General features: G+C 37.7%; 1 protein-coding gene across 1 annotated transcript in view; it reads right to left on the bottom strand.

The window, feature by feature from the left end:
- The window catches only part of LOC142213555 (cadherin-8), a 344,980-nt gene that overhangs the window by 45,030 nt on the left and 283,836 nt on the right, over positions 1–16,114 (bottom strand). Inside the window, exons 9-10 of the mRNA XM_075281925.1 lie at positions 6,718–6,839; positions 2,247–2,364 (exon numbers count right to left, since the gene is read on the bottom strand). Of these exons, the coding sequence (XP_075138026.1) occupies positions 2,247–2,364; positions 6,718–6,839 (240 nt within the window). The remainder of the gene's footprint in view (positions 1–2,246; positions 2,365–6,717; positions 6,840–16,114) is intronic.

Genomic DNA, 16,114 nt, shown 5'->3' on the forward strand with positions numbered 1-16,114 from the left:
CTGATAGAAAGGCAACAGTGACTCAAATAGCCACCCGTTACAACCAAGGTAGCCAGAAGAGCATCTCTGAACGCACAGTACGTCGAACTTTGAGGCAGATGGGCTACAGCAGCAGAAGACCACACCGGGTGCCACTCCTTTCAGCTAAGAACAGGAAACTGAGGCTACAATTTGCACAAGCTCATCGAAATTGGACAATTGAAGATTGGAAAAACGTTGCCTGGTCTGATGAGTCTCGATTTCTGCTGTGACATTCGGATGGTAGGGTCAGAATTTGGCGTCAACAACATGAAAGCATGGATCCATCCTGCCTTGTATCAATGGTTCAGGCTGGTGGTGGTGGTGTCATGGTGTGGGGAATATTTTCTTGGCACTCTTTGGGCCCCTTGGTACCAATTGAGCATCGTTGCAACGCCAAAGCCTACCTGAGTATTGTTGCTGACCATGTCCATCCCTTTATGACCACAATGTACCCAACATCTGATGGCTACTTTCAGCAGGATAATGCGCCATGTCATAAAGCTGGAATCATCTCAGACTGGTTTCTTGAACATGACAATGAGTTCACTGTACTCCAATGGCCTCCACAGTCACCAGATCTCAATCCAATAGAGCATCTTTGGGATGTGGTGGAACGGGAGATTCGCATCATGGATGTGCAGCCGACAAATCTGCGGCAACTGTGTGATGCCATCATGTCAATATGGACCAAAATCTCTGAGGAATGCTTCCAGCACCTTGTTGAATCTATGCCACGAAGAATTGAGGCAGTTCTGAAGGCAAAAGGGGGTCCAACCCGTTACTAGCATGGTGTACCTAATAAAGTGGCCGGTGAGTGTATATATAATATATATATATATATATATATATATATATATATATATATATATATATATATAATTAAAAGAGATATCTAAATGAATTAATATTTGGTGTGACTGCCATTTGGAATCGTAGAATTGATGATGATATGGCTCGCAAAGAGCCATGTTCTCAAGATCATCCAGTCTGTCTTGGGTTACATGAAAAGACAGAAGGATTTGAGAGAGCCTACGTCCACAGAAGACCTATACTTAGTTCTCCAATATTATTATAACTGTATGGTTATCTAATCTAACCCCACAATAAGATAAAAAATAGGTTGCAAACTGCTGCCACTTTTATATAACATTATAAAATATGCATATTCAGTATATAAACTATATAGAGTTCTTGTTGTACCACAGCTGTAGACTCTATATGATGTCATGTGGTGGTACTATATTTTGAAATTATTCTCCTCCACAGACAAAACTATGGAAAAAGATCCTATACATATATCCAGTTATGCTAGAATGTGTAGTTTTACAACAATTCTAGATCATGAAAATAAAGTCATATATCATAAATGGGATATAGAAAAACAATCTGTTAAATAGCTTACATAAAATATATGAAATATAGTAGAATAATCTTTTATTCCCACATCCTTGTTATAATAGACTTGAAATAGACTTGACAGGCTGATCAGAAGGGCCAGCTCTGTCCTGGGGAGCCCCCTGGACCTAGTAATAGGTGGTGGGTGACAGAAGGATACTGTCCGTGGTGAGCTCCATGTGGGAGAATAAATCCCACCCCATGTATGGGACCTTGATGGCACTTGGCAGCACTGTAAGTGACCGTCTGCTTCACCCCAAGTGTGAGAAGGAGCACTATCACAATTTCTTCCTTCCAACCAAGATCAGGCTGTATAATGTACATCAGACCTAGCAAAGATCACTCCGCACAGAGAATTAAATGATCCTGAAGTCTTCCATAATATATTACTCTTTATTATCCTGTATCTGTATTCCTATGCTGCTGTAACATACTGAAACTTCCCTACTGTGGGCTTATTAAAGGATTACCTTATCTTATCTTATTATATAGCATTATGGTTCTGGTCTTTAACCAGTCACTATCCAGCTGTTGTGAAAAGAAGTTGGAGTTCGGTAATAACTGTGAAGTCACAGATTGGAGACCTCTTTCCAGACCACTGATGCTGTTGCCCTCTATGATGTTGATTTTCGCACCACCGTATACTATATGACACACCTATGAGCCAAGAGGACAACTAAGGTAGGACATGTCTGTATTAACAATCACGATCAAGGTGTTTTGTCCTATGGCATGGCTTTCTGCCCTTTGTTTTACCACGATAAATTCCACTTGGGACAAAGCATTATTTCTCCTATAACCATATAATAGACAACATTTTATAGTGTTACCTTCATTATTCTTGATAGTAAAGTTCGGATTGTTGGCCATTTCTGGTAGAAGACTGTAAAAGAAGTAGTGTCCATTTCTTGGGTCGTCCTTGTCAATGGCGCTGACTGTCTGGATAATCTGAAATAATATTGTATTATATTTTAGTATGACAAAATTGAAGAGGTTTAGAGTTAGGTTAAATACAAGATCTATCTATCTTGTATTTATTTATCTATTTATCTATCTAGCTATCTACTATTATGCTTTTGCAAAAGTCAAAGAGCTACCTTTCAAATGTTAGATTAGACCCAAGTTGAGATTTAAAAGCCCTCTTGAAATCCCATAGGCTTCTTCCTTTTGCTGCAGGAGGACTGAACACTAGAAGCCTAAAGGTGTTTTGAAAGCTCTGTAAGTCAACAATATAAACCTATTACGTCAGTCAGTACACTAAAAGGCACTACAACCTACTAAGTTCATAAAAAATGCAGTGCTCCAAGAAATGAAATGAGAGGTGGCGGATGTCAATACCTTGAACATCCACTGGTTTTAAAGCATTTAACCACAAAAACGATGTTAGCAAAGTATGTAGGGAATAAAAGAATGAGATTGAATTGTATGCTCATGGAATGTAAGTGAATTAAAAAATACAGAGTGCATGGACTAGAGCTAAAATACATAGTCGTTTTTTTTTTCATTTACCCTTCTCGAGCCACTGGAAAATAGGGGGTCACGTCACTTATAAGGACCACTTGTGCATACTGTGTTTGGTACAAGCAGCTTGAAAGCTCCTAAATGGAACATTCTCTGGTCCTTAAAAGCATCTTCTTTCCTTAAGAATGTATAGCTTTTATCCTAACTCTGTTTTGTTCTAGTTAACATGAAATTTTATTCTCCCCAAAGAAATTCAATGATGAGCGATGTACCCTTTAAATATAAGAACCAAGTGGAGAAAGTCTGACAATACAATCTTATTGCTGTATATGTAATTTGCAGATGTGGGAATTTTTTATCTATCAGATAGGGAAGCAAATTTCTAAACCTACCTAAATCCTTGAAAGCCTTTTGCTTGCCTGCTACCTTGCCTGCTATTTCCATCCTGTTTTGAAGGGACATGTTTTAAAGACTTAATGATTTCTTTTATACAGCTAAAAAGGTCACACAAACAGCAATATGGGAAAATATGTCATTTATCTGTCGTCGCAGTACATATAAACTGTTTCCTGGAGGTGGTAGGAGAGTAGAACATGATGTATCCAAGACAAGGAGGAAAATATACCATAGATACTGCGTGTCATAGGTGACATATTATATGTATGTGTATTGTGTATATAAACCATAGGTGTATACAATGTGCAGTATGGGAGTGAAAACATGTCGGTGCTGCATAACTATGTACATATACAGATACTGAGGATGGCATTTAACTCTTTGGGGATACGTTACTCACTAAGTAAGACCAGATTAAAGTAGGAGCAAAACCATCACCATCAAGTCCTCCACTCTCACTTTACTGCTGCCATCATTGAGCATCTTCAAGATTACAGAGTGAGATTCCTATAGTGGTACTAGATCCTGCTACCCTGCGATGCCACTAGTGCCTCCTGCCTCCAAAAAAGAGGAAAATGCTTTATAAAAAGCTACCAAAAGCCAAGTTACTGTAAGTAGCTAAGTTAGCGATATTATATCCAATCAACTCAATCAGTGCTTACAGTTAGCCAAATCCTATTGTGTCATCCGTGTTAATGCTGCTTTATACCATTAGGGGGGTGGGGGGGTTAACAATACCTCTACACTAGTTTTCTGGCATAGAGGGATGAAATTGAATTGAATGCAAGGCCCTTTCTTGCATAAAATGTGTATCACAATAACTCATTGTGTGCCTTGCTTGCTGCACTGGGGAAATGTGGCTGGAGTAAGAGAGGGCGCACGGCTGGGACACCTTGGTCCTACAGATTATTATAAGTAATAGCAGATTCTGGTTATAAAGGGCATTCACAGCAGTTTCTAACTGGTCTAGGTCTCCATTCAGACACATGGGAGTGCACCTGATTTATGTCTGGAGCCTCTTTAGAACTCAACCATGCAATGCGCCCGTCAGGGCCCTCATTAAGGCTGAGTGCACACGTGGATTTTTGATACGGAAACTGATGTGGAGGCTACCTCAGTTTCCAGTCCAAAAAATGGGTAGCTGTGACTGGATGCCGATGCAGTGCACCGGCATCCAGTCGCGCACTCCACTTCGGGTTAGGCCCAATGAATGGGCCTAGTCGGGAGAAGGGAGTGTCTTCAGGCGGATTTGCTAGGCAAATCGGCCTGAAGAATGAGCATGTCCATTCTTTTTTTCGGGAGCCGTTTGTTCCGGCTCCCATTGCTTTCAGTGGGAGCCGTCTTTTTGGTCAGGATTTTGAGGCGAATACGGCCTCGAAATCCTGACCAAAATACCCCGTGTAAACTCAGCCTGAGAATTGAGTCTGAAATGCCAGTCTTAATAAATGTTCCCCATTGTGTCTAAATGCATTGTCTCTTCCTTATCAATCTCATCTAAATACAAATTTGATAAACTTAATACAGATGTGAAAAAAATTCAATGATATGTTTCACATTATATGCAACATTATTTTTTCCATTCCTACAATTATTGACTTTAATGGTCAATAATTTGAACTTATACCCACAATGCATCTTTCCAATGACAGAGATACCACATGATGCAGTATAACGTAAAAGCACTTGAGAGAATAAAAAAAAACCCAAAAACATGAACTTCAGTTCTCCAGATGACAAACAGGAAAAAATATTCTGAATAACGATATTTTGCACTGCTCAGGAAATGAACCTTTTTTCTGAGATGTTGCATAACAAAATGATTAACTCCTACAATATGAAAACATATAAAATGACTTCGGGGAACACTATAGATCTAAAATAAACTAATGACAAATTGACATTTTTAGAGAGTTCAAGAAGTTGGATGACACAAGACTTAAGGTAGTAAAGGGTGCAGGGAGAGGTAAATAATGTCAGGAGATGAATCATACCCCGACTCCCGGAGATGAATCATACCCCGACTCCGTGCCCTTCATCACCTGCCTCATTTCATTATTTGTCAGGCTCGGTATTCAGGAAACAGGTAACTATAAAGAACATTCAGAAACAGGTAGTTCCCGTTATCGCCTGTACAAGGTGTATAGCTGTCTAAAAATTACAACAATAATCACAATAACACGCAATTAATGCAGCTAATTGGGACACAATTGAGTCACCTGCTAAGATGATTTCACAGATTTTTATTGCTTTTGGCTTCGCTAACTGTTGCAATGTGAGAATAAAATGTTCAGGTTATTAGAGATGTCTCCAGCTCTGTCAATTTTATTGGAGCTGGATTGAATGGTTACAAGTGGGTCTAAGTTTATTAGTACTGAAATGGTACATTAGGACGATGTGGACATCTTGGTCTGTACATTTGCATTCATGAGTTGTCCTACTAATTCACGATAACACAATATTTCACAATTGGATGCCCTAATAGCTGTAGACTGGTAGTATTAAAGACAGTTATATACATATGGATTGTTCACCCAAGGTACGTAAGCCATGTATATTACACAGTTCTTAAGAAATAAATATCAAAGAGGTTTGATGAGGGGTTAGAATAAATCAAATTAGGGTAATGCCATAAAAGAAGAAAAGAATCATGACTCACCTTTTAAACCCCCCACCATTGTAGAACTAATGGTCTTTGATTATCTGGCTGCGGGAATGTCATCCCCAAATAACCACTGAAGCCAATCACTGGCCAAAGGAGTCTAATGCCATACACTGCTGATGGAAATGTTTGGCTACAGCTGTCATATGGGTATAAAGGATACAGGTACATCATTGCTGCCACCAAATAAGCAAAGATCAGAAGGGAGCACCCGACGGTGTATAAATGTATTGTAGTATGCCATTTTTCCCTCTCCATCTGCCCCCCCCTTTAGAACACTAAAGTTTAGTATAGTTTTTTCTCACTAAATCCTGAATTCTTCTAAGGGGGAATTAAATATACACAAGGATTTTACATGTCAGAGAAATTTAATCTGTCGTATACAGGATAAAACATGCTTAACAACTATTAACACCCTGCCAGACCTTGGTGAGTAACACGGGCAAATCATTGAACACTCTACTGATTCTTAAAAATGTTTGATACACTGTTAATATGGAATTTGGTGAATTGATTCTAATATCTGAAAAGGACATCATCATCATGACATACACATAATATATATCTTACTTTTTCATTAATGGGAGTCCTAAATGTTTGAGCTGTGGAAACAAAGAGCTATATGTAGCTAGACAAGTTTTGACAGCACCCCACTGTGTATGGATATACTGTATATATATATATATATATATATATATATATATATATATATATATATATATATATATAAAGGTAAATGAGTAGAAGAGGAATTTGCTAGTATGAATATGCATCCTTTCACTTACCTGTCCAGGCTTGCCATTCTCACACAGAAAAGCTTCATAATCTGTCGCAAATTCCGGAGCATTGTCATTAACATCGAGGACCTTGATCGCAACTTGCACTCGAGATATTTGACTGTGGTTTCCTAAAATGATAAAAGACCAATAAAGTGTTAAACTGATAACATTACAAGAACTACAATAATATATATGCTGTATCCATGTTAAGAGTCACATTGGCTAGCAAATATCTGGAGTCAGTCATAATACGAGGGGGTACCCAAAAGTTTCCAGAAAAGTTGTTTTGGAAGCGTGTATATTTTTTTGTACAAAATTCCTTCAATCTCCTTCAAAGTACTCTCCTTTAGCGGCAATACACTTGTCAAATCTCGTCTAACAAGGCAATATTTTACATCCTCTGCATAAATCTTTAGTTAAAGAAAAATTCAATTGGGAAAGAACTGAGGAAGACCTTTTAAGAAACCATCAAGACAATGTTCAATGATGATATATACTTGCTGTTACTTAACTGCCATGATCCCCAATTGGGGATTTGGTATGTTAGCCCGTCTATGAATGCCATCTATTGAGGAATACAAACAGGACATTCATGTGTTCCAGCAGGATGTCGCCCATGGTAGGAATCCTAAACTTTGCAGTTCCCATATTACAGAATTTTTTTTTTAGCAGTTAATGGGATAATAGATAAGAGCAAAAGTACATTGGGGAATATCTATTAATCCATCCTTGTCAGTCCTCTGGCATGGAGGAATGATCTTGTGGCACACATTTGACACAATGCCCTTTCTTGCACCAAACATGCACCACAACACCCATTCTCTGCCACACTTGCCAATTGTGTGAATATGGGTGGCGTGGGGAGTGAGTCGGGCTGGGATGGGGATGCATATGCTCAATATATTCATTATAACTCTTACTGGTTGTCTGGCATCAGGTAAAATGGAAATCCTACCTGGCGTATATTTCTATACTATGCTATATTGTAGGACTGGGACACATGGGTGATTTATGAAGAGGCCAGAAAGTCTTCATAAGCCACTGGTTCCCTTCGCCAGTCGGGGCATTTATTAAGTCTTAAAAAATCTGTCCACTATTTCTAAATATAGAAAATTTCAACTATTTATTTACTAACCCAAAACTTATGGTGAAATACAGACTGTTTATCAAAATCTTTGAGGGATTGGATGTTAAAAATCTATGTTTTACATTTGCTGTTGGAGCCATTATTTAAATGTGGTGGAAAGTGGTACGTATAGTGATCATATATACTGTATATATATATATATATATATATATATATATATATATATATATACACACACACATATATACAGTCTCCCTCAAGACCACTATATGTGTTATTTTCTTATAATGAGAACAACGTCCTACCATTTATAGATCAAAACTAGAACTAAACCAAGAAATGTAAGTATAGAGTAATAGCGCATACAACGCATTTTATATCTACACAACTCTTTACCATGATTAATACTTTGCCTTTCCCCTAAACTGAAAGTAAACAACATGGCAGATCTGAGATTAATTCCCCAAGTACACTTTTATCAATCAAAATCTATCCCTTGAATGCAATTTCCTCTGACATACTCTACTAAAATAGAGAGACGAGTGATTCGGATCATTTTTGATCCTAGCCATGATTCATTCAATGATTAGATCCAAGGCCTGTTCGCTGAATGAATAGCGTCTAGGAGGAAAATCTGTTAGAGACTTTCCTCTCCATAATATAAGACACAAAATGTCAATAATAATGGGCACGACATATTTCTGCCATGATTTATGGAGCGTAAATAGAGTTTGATTAATGTAGGCTCTTTCGTTGGTCTATGCTATCACTTTTTTCCCTGGCTTATATGGTACATTTCATTTTGGTATTATTGATATGTTGTGTAGCATCTCTCCTGCTATCTGTCTTCATGGTATATCTCTGTTGTTTTAAGAGTTTTAGTTGTTCCCAAGCTTGGTCTGTGTATGGACAATCAATCAATTACATGAAGTATGGGCAGTGTGTACTCCTTGTAACTTCCACCGTTCACATCTCCTGAAAAGGTTCAGTTCTAGTTCAAAATACCCACACAAAAAAAAAAAAAAAAAAAAAATTACAAATATTGCTAAAGTGACTGTATCAACCTCAGGTGGTCAGAGGAATAAGTAAGTTTTACAGTTATAATATGAATTATAAAATGCAGCTGTATTACAACCATGTTTTTCTGCCATCTAGTACCAAATTAACTGATATTATAGTTGTACTACATCCAGTTATAAGCAACATATCCATGAGATTAACTAGAAAAGCAATTTCAAGTTCGAGCAAGTTCGTGAAGGAAGTTTATTTTATTACATCAAGTAAAAAAAGGCCAATTATATGACTCGAAAAGTCTCAGAGTATCTCATCAAGTGACCTTAGAATAGGTCAATCAATTGAGAATGTCCCAGAAAAACCCTTTTAGTTATTTTCCAATCATATTGATCAATTTTGTATTATACTAGCAATAAAGCCTATTGGAAGAAAAAAATGCAGTATGCTCTAAAAAGATCTAGAACTAATATACCATCAGGAATCCCATCCCTGTCCTCTGTATGCCATCACTCATGTCTCTTGTGTGTCACCAGAATGGGTTCTAGAAAACTTCCTTGGTCAATTCTTATTTTTTTCTGAAACTTTAAAGGGAACCTGTTGGCAGGATCATCCACTGTGTAATATTGAGCCATAATGGTATAGAGCAGAAGGAGCTTAGTAGTTTGATGTATAGGTTTGTAGGGAAATATTCAGAATAAATAATATTTTAATTATTGAAACCTCTAATTTTCCTTTGTCAAGGAGGTTGTCCTATCAGTAATTGACAGCTATCTCCGTAGGCACATAATTCATACTTTTTATGTTTTTTTTGTTTTTTTTTTTTAGTTTATGATATGATTCCCCCCCCCCATATCTACTATACTGACTGTATCCACTGTCCTACAGATAATGATAGACTCACAACATACTACTTGAAGAAGAAGGCACAAGGCAACACATTTTTTTAGCCACATAGGGAAAGTCCACTACTCAATACCCTTCTACTGGCACAAGATAACCCACTTTTCACCTATGTCAGGAGCTTGCACTATTCAATTTGCTTCTACTGGAACAAGACAACCAACCACCTACATTAGGAGCTTCTACTACTCAATAACCTTCTATTGGCACAAAATAGCCCATCCTTCACCTCCGTCAGGAGCTTCCACTACTCAATACCCTTCTACTGCCACATCGTAACACATGCTATATTAATGCTGAGCTCGGAGATTCCACTACTCAATATACCTCTGCTTGCAGAGGAGAAGTGGAGGGGAAGAGTAATGGACTCTACCAGCAATATTCATGTTACTATGGTCTCAATTCGTTCTGACAATCCTGAAGCTTAGCGTTTCATGTCTGCAGAGAATTGCTGCCACCTTGTTTTGTCATGACTGGCTGTTTGCATTTGGCACCACACACCATGTGACCGGTGTTTGAATTATTGCGGGGATGTATTTGTATTACATTGCCATCTCTAATGTAGGTGATGTTGTTGTGTTATAAGAACCAATCCGTAGCAGCTTTCTTAAGCTGTTCTGGTAAAAGGAAAGCTATCCTATGATTTGTTGCTGTAAAAAAAAAAAAAAAAAGCTTTTCTTTTAGAAAGTGGTGACAATTTTGGTCCACTAAATACAATTTTCATATGAAATAACACAATCCTAGTCCATATAGGGAGATGAGAGGCAGGTTGAGAAGTTTCACCTTAGTACTTACTGTTAGTACTATGTATACCTCCCGATCAGCGGCGGGGGGGGGGGGGGGGGGGGGTTACACCGCTGCCCATGTGATGGCTGCAGCCTATCAGAGAAGCAAGCCATTGATAACTCCGATTACCATTATTAGTATGATAATTCTATATTATTAAGCTTATTAGCTGGTCAATGGGATTATATTAGGTTGTAGATTAAAGAACTGTATAGTACAGGTCAATAAAAAATGTTGGATCATATATAACTTAAATTTTGAATTGCCCCCCAGATAGTCACCACTGGACTCTAGTAGTGTGTTAACTTCATGGGTAAAGGCACACTCCAGGTTTCTGCAGTTTTTCAAGCCAAAAACAGAAAAGAATTGCAAAAGAGATGTCTTATCTCTCCTTTCCTTATGATGCACTCCATACACATCAATGGGTCCTGAGTTACAGCTCCATACACTATATAGTGAAGGTCATATATTTTTCTTCCTGGCAATGTCAACCAATCATTGCAACTTTCTGAGGTCAATAAATCTTTTCCAAGCTTCCATTATTGTAGCGCTTCTTATTAATTATATATTTATCTGAAAGGAAACATCTATGGCAGTTCCTGAAATCTAACATTATATAGTCCATCAGTTTTTTATTGTTGATTTTTGTACTCCGATGATGGACTTTACAGGGCTGACTTTCCCATAATGCAGCAATAAAGATGCTTTTGAAATAATATTATGTTTAAAACCAATGCCTTATCTGATAGTTGTACTGTAGGACACATGCAATGTAATATGAATCATTCTGACTGCTCCGTTATGGGCTGCAAGCTTCTGCTAGTTGTTAAAATTTGAATGCCTGTTTAACCTTCGAAATGTAAAGGAGGAAGAGAAACTTCTGCAAGACAACATAATTTATAGTCAATATAAATCTATTGAGCTTGTTTGGCTGTATATCTTGTGCTTTTTCACCAGATCATTCATGTTTTACCTGGTGGAATAGAAGATTTCAGGTTTCAGAAACAAAATAGACCGCTGTAATTTTTTGGGGGATTATAAACACCACATTGTCTTACTTCTTTCATAATTTAGCATATTAAATAAATTAAAATGGAATAAAACAAATGCACAATATGAGAACACACACACACACACACACACACACACACACACACATATATATATATATATATATATATATATATATATATTAACCAGGGGAAATAGATTTTCCAATAATTATTTTGTATGTTAGTAGTAGTGGTTGATTACTGTACCTATGACCATCCAGCTATTGAAAAATAAAAAATAAAAATCCCAAAATTTCCATCATTCCCTAACAGTCAGTAATAACAGTATTGCAAAAGATGGAGATTAGACATAATATATTGATGATTATGATATATACCCCATGAATATATCACACATATTTTCTGTCTAAATGTGATACAATCACCAAGGTCCATTATCCGGCTTATTGCAATAACAGAATATATGAGGGTATGATGCTAAGCAGAGACATAACTTGAGGAGGTGCAGAGGGTGTAGTCACACCTTGGCCCAGGAGCCTTAGGGGGCCCATAAGCACTGGCATCAGTATTGTTTGCAGCTTCCATCTGGCCCATAAGCCAAGGAGTCCCACAGATTACCCTAACCACACTAAGGTTGACTAAACTCATTAGCTCCTGTGACCATCACTATCAAGAATTTGGTAGAGGGCCCCGGACAAAAGATTGCATCGGGGGCCAAAAGACTATAGTTACGTCACTGATGCTAAGCTTCATTATGATTTAGCTTTTTCTGTTTCATAAGAGGATAAAGTGTAGTGTACTTCAAGGGGCAACACAGTGGCTCAGTGGTTAGCACTGTAGCCTTGCAGCGCTGGAGTCCTGGTTTCGAATCCCACCAGGAACAACTGCAGAGAGTTTGTATGTTCTCCCCGTGTTTGTGTGGATTTCCTCCCATTCTACAAAAGACATACTGATAGGAAGAAAAAAAAAGTACATTGTTATCCCTATATGGGGCTCACAATCTACATTTAAAAAAAAAAAAAAGGTGTAGTGCACTTCCTACTTGTCTTCTTGGCAGGACATGTCTAGAAATGTGTATTAAAGGTAAACCTGATAGTGACCCCCTGGGGAAAGTTCAGGTGCTATGTCTGCATCCACATGTTTTGGTAATTCTCCTGCAATCTAGCAGGAACAGGTCAGATTCTTTGGCTGCAGAACCTAGGGAGAAGACAGTAGTAATGTATTACTGCTTCTGTCTTACACTTTTACATAGCACTGAATGAACAGTATGTAGTGAACAGTCAGCGGCAGGCCCATGGCTTCTAATAGAGCCAGCCATCACATGATGCCCAAAGTAGCAGAACTGCTAAGTCTTATAAGATCCAATCTAGATCTGCAAGTCACTTCTGTCCTTGTAAGAAGTTGTTTTCCCCTGTATGTGGGATTCTTCTAGATGCCCCAGTTGCAGTAGAAACCTGTACGGTTAGTTTCCCACTACCATTTTACAGTCCATTCTTTTGAACTTCAGAACAAGAAATTGAAAAACTGACAGAATGACTGATGCAAATGGAACACTTTAGTTGAAAGCATGCTGAGCATATGCTTCTTACAAAAAAAAAAAAAAAACAGATAGAAAGGACCTTCCCTCTGCTTTATCAACACGGCAGTCAATCATGACTGATAAAAGAAAAGAGAAAAAAAAATAAGTCCACGCTAAGCTTCCAAGTTTTCCCAAAACTATATCCATTATCTATCGAAATAACCATAACACAATAGGGAACATACTGTATTTTTAATGGGGTTTTTTTTCATGTAAATTTACAAATTTTAAAACAGTTAGGACCTATAAATTTTAAGACAATAATAATTTGCCCCAAATAAAAAAATAAATAAAAATCATTGTTAAAATGTAACATCAAGTAAAGGCAAAAATAAATAAATTCATCGTGTAACTCAGCAAATAAAAAAGTTACAGAAATATGAAAAAAAAATATATATATTTTATATTTTGTAAACAAGAGGATTTTTTCCCAGTTATTAGATCTCCTACAAACAATTGCTCTATTCGGCTCCAACATGTAGAATAGGTCATATCAAATATCAGAATGGAGGATCAGAAGCACGTCGGCCGCCACTTGGCTCTGTACATGAGGCCTTTGTGTAGCGATATATTTGTCCCATCCTTGAGGACACAATTCTACATAGAAGTTCAGATAAATTGTGTCCTTGTACAGCAGATTCATCAAACCTGAGATACTTCTGTAAGATAGCTGCTACATTTGTACACTTGTTATATTTATGGAGAAATGCATTGTGTGGGAGATTTCCGGGAGCTGCCAGCTAAATAAACCTTACATCAGCAGCACATACTGTCTAACAAACATAATAATCTCTCCCGCTCCTTAGTAATATGTGAACGTGGCGTCCTATAGCTGCAGAATGTTCTTTCTAAATGTTTAGGAGGAAGTTAAAATGTATTTAACTACACGGTTGCCAGAACACTGCTTATGTTTTCTGGACCCTCCAGCAAGAAATGGGCGAATCACTGGACCATGGAAGACTGCAGTAGTCTTTACCACTATGGGCAAGTTGATGAGTCCCTAAGAAGGATCAGGCTGAAGGTTTATTATAAATGACTACAATCCTCTGGTTTTGAATGCATTCGCTTTATGTGTCAGCAGTGCAGTCAGGCAGTAAATAGCTCTTCAGATTGAAAGTACAGAAAGTTGATGTGTTACTTAGTGTATTCTAGCTTTAGCAAGGCAACTGCTGGCTTTCTTACACGCAGAAGCTGTGGTTTGGAAGCTTGTAGTACCTATCAATTTTGAACAATGTCTCAAGGGAAACTTGATCATCCAGATATAAGTACTGAGTGAAGAACATGCAGAGCCTTATATAACACATTATATATAGCTAATGCACATAGCCACTTTACTATTTACAATTGTAAGACCCCATCAATACAATCAGGGATGCATTTAGTAAGTGTTTGGACCATGACTTCTCCATTATTGTATGTTTCTAATGGCTGATAAAGTACTAATCTATAGTAATGCATTAGTAGGGTTTTGAGTTTAGATATAATGAGGGGAATTTATCAATCCTTCTATCCCAGTTTTCCGATGTAAAGGAATGATATTGTGACCCAATCTTGCACCAAACAAGTGCCACAACACCAAATCATAGCAACTAAAAAGAAAAGAAGACTTCAGGATCATTTAGATCTCTGTGCGGAGTGATCTCCACTTAGCCTGATGTTGATTATACAGCCTGACCGCGGGTGGGAGGAAGGATCTCTGATAGCGCTCCTTCTCATACTTGGGGTGAAGCAGCCCGTCACTGACAGTACTGTCCCGAGCTATCACGGTCTCATACATAGGATGGGAGTTATACTCCAAAATGGAGCTCACCATGGACAGTATCATTCTGTCACCAACCACCTGTACTGGGTCCAGGGGGCTCCCCAGGACAGAGCTGGCCCTTCTAACCAGCCTGTCAAGTCTATTTCTGTCCCTGGCTGGTATGCTACTCCCCCAGCAGGCCACCTCAAAGATGATGGCTGATGCTGCCTCAGAGTTGAAAAAGGCCCTAAGAAGTGCCCCTTGGATTCCAAAGGTCCTCAGCCTCCTGAACAGGTGTACCTGCTGCGAATGAATGAATACAACACAAGTTATAATGAATATTTTCCTGAAATATTACAGCGTATCTCATCTCCTCCTGCTCTATAACAAACCATATTGCACTTTCCTTGTGATAGGTTTCCTTCAAAGCACTAGAACAAGTTGGAATATACAAATCACTCATCATGTTAGTCCTTTCTATAAGACTTACCTATCACTCCATGTTCATTGTTTTAGAATTTTGAAACTAACTCACATTATACAATAGAACAGAGGTCCCTATTTTATTTTTAGTGCCTCAAGACATTGTACAAAAAGTAAAGACAATATGCACTCATTACGAGTTCTGTACACTACAATAGAGAAGACATAATGATATGTCCATGGGAATCTCTCCCTTGTGTAAGAATACAGGAGTTGTAGTTACACCAGATCAGGTTCATGAAAGGACTCAATGGTTCTTGTGCTACCTAATAGGAAAGTGGTAGTACAAATATAATTTGACATTTAGCAGACAATACAGCTTTTCTACAGGACACAGCAGAATCAATAAATGCTTCAGAACGTGGAGATTTTGTCATTTACAGAAATTTCTGGACATTGTTGCAAAGAAGATATAACTGTACGAGTGTCAGCCATGTTACACTCTACATACTGGGGTCTGAAATTCTTGTTTCCTATACAATCAGTGGTCATTTTAACATAACTTGAATATAAATATATTTATTTATGAATATGCGGCATATAACTATATTTCTCATTATACAACCTAACATTGTAATATTTACTAGTGAGAAAAATTTTTGCACCCCTGTACATGTTTACAAACAATAATCTCCAACGTCTTATATCTTTTTATGCATTCAACCATATAGTTTATTGTGCACAAAGAAAAAAAAATAACATTATTTATGTGAAGTGTTTTCTCTCAAGTGTCAAAAGCCAGCACTTATTCTAAATTATGTTAATGTCACACATGCTAGAAACCGGTGAGAATACATTAT

This window comes from Leptodactylus fuscus, chromosome 7, assembly GCF_031893055.1.
Source record: "Leptodactylus fuscus isolate aLepFus1 chromosome 7, aLepFus1.hap2, whole genome shotgun sequence".
Classification (NCBI taxonomy): Eukaryota; Metazoa; Chordata; class Amphibia; order Anura; family Leptodactylidae; genus Leptodactylus; species Leptodactylus fuscus.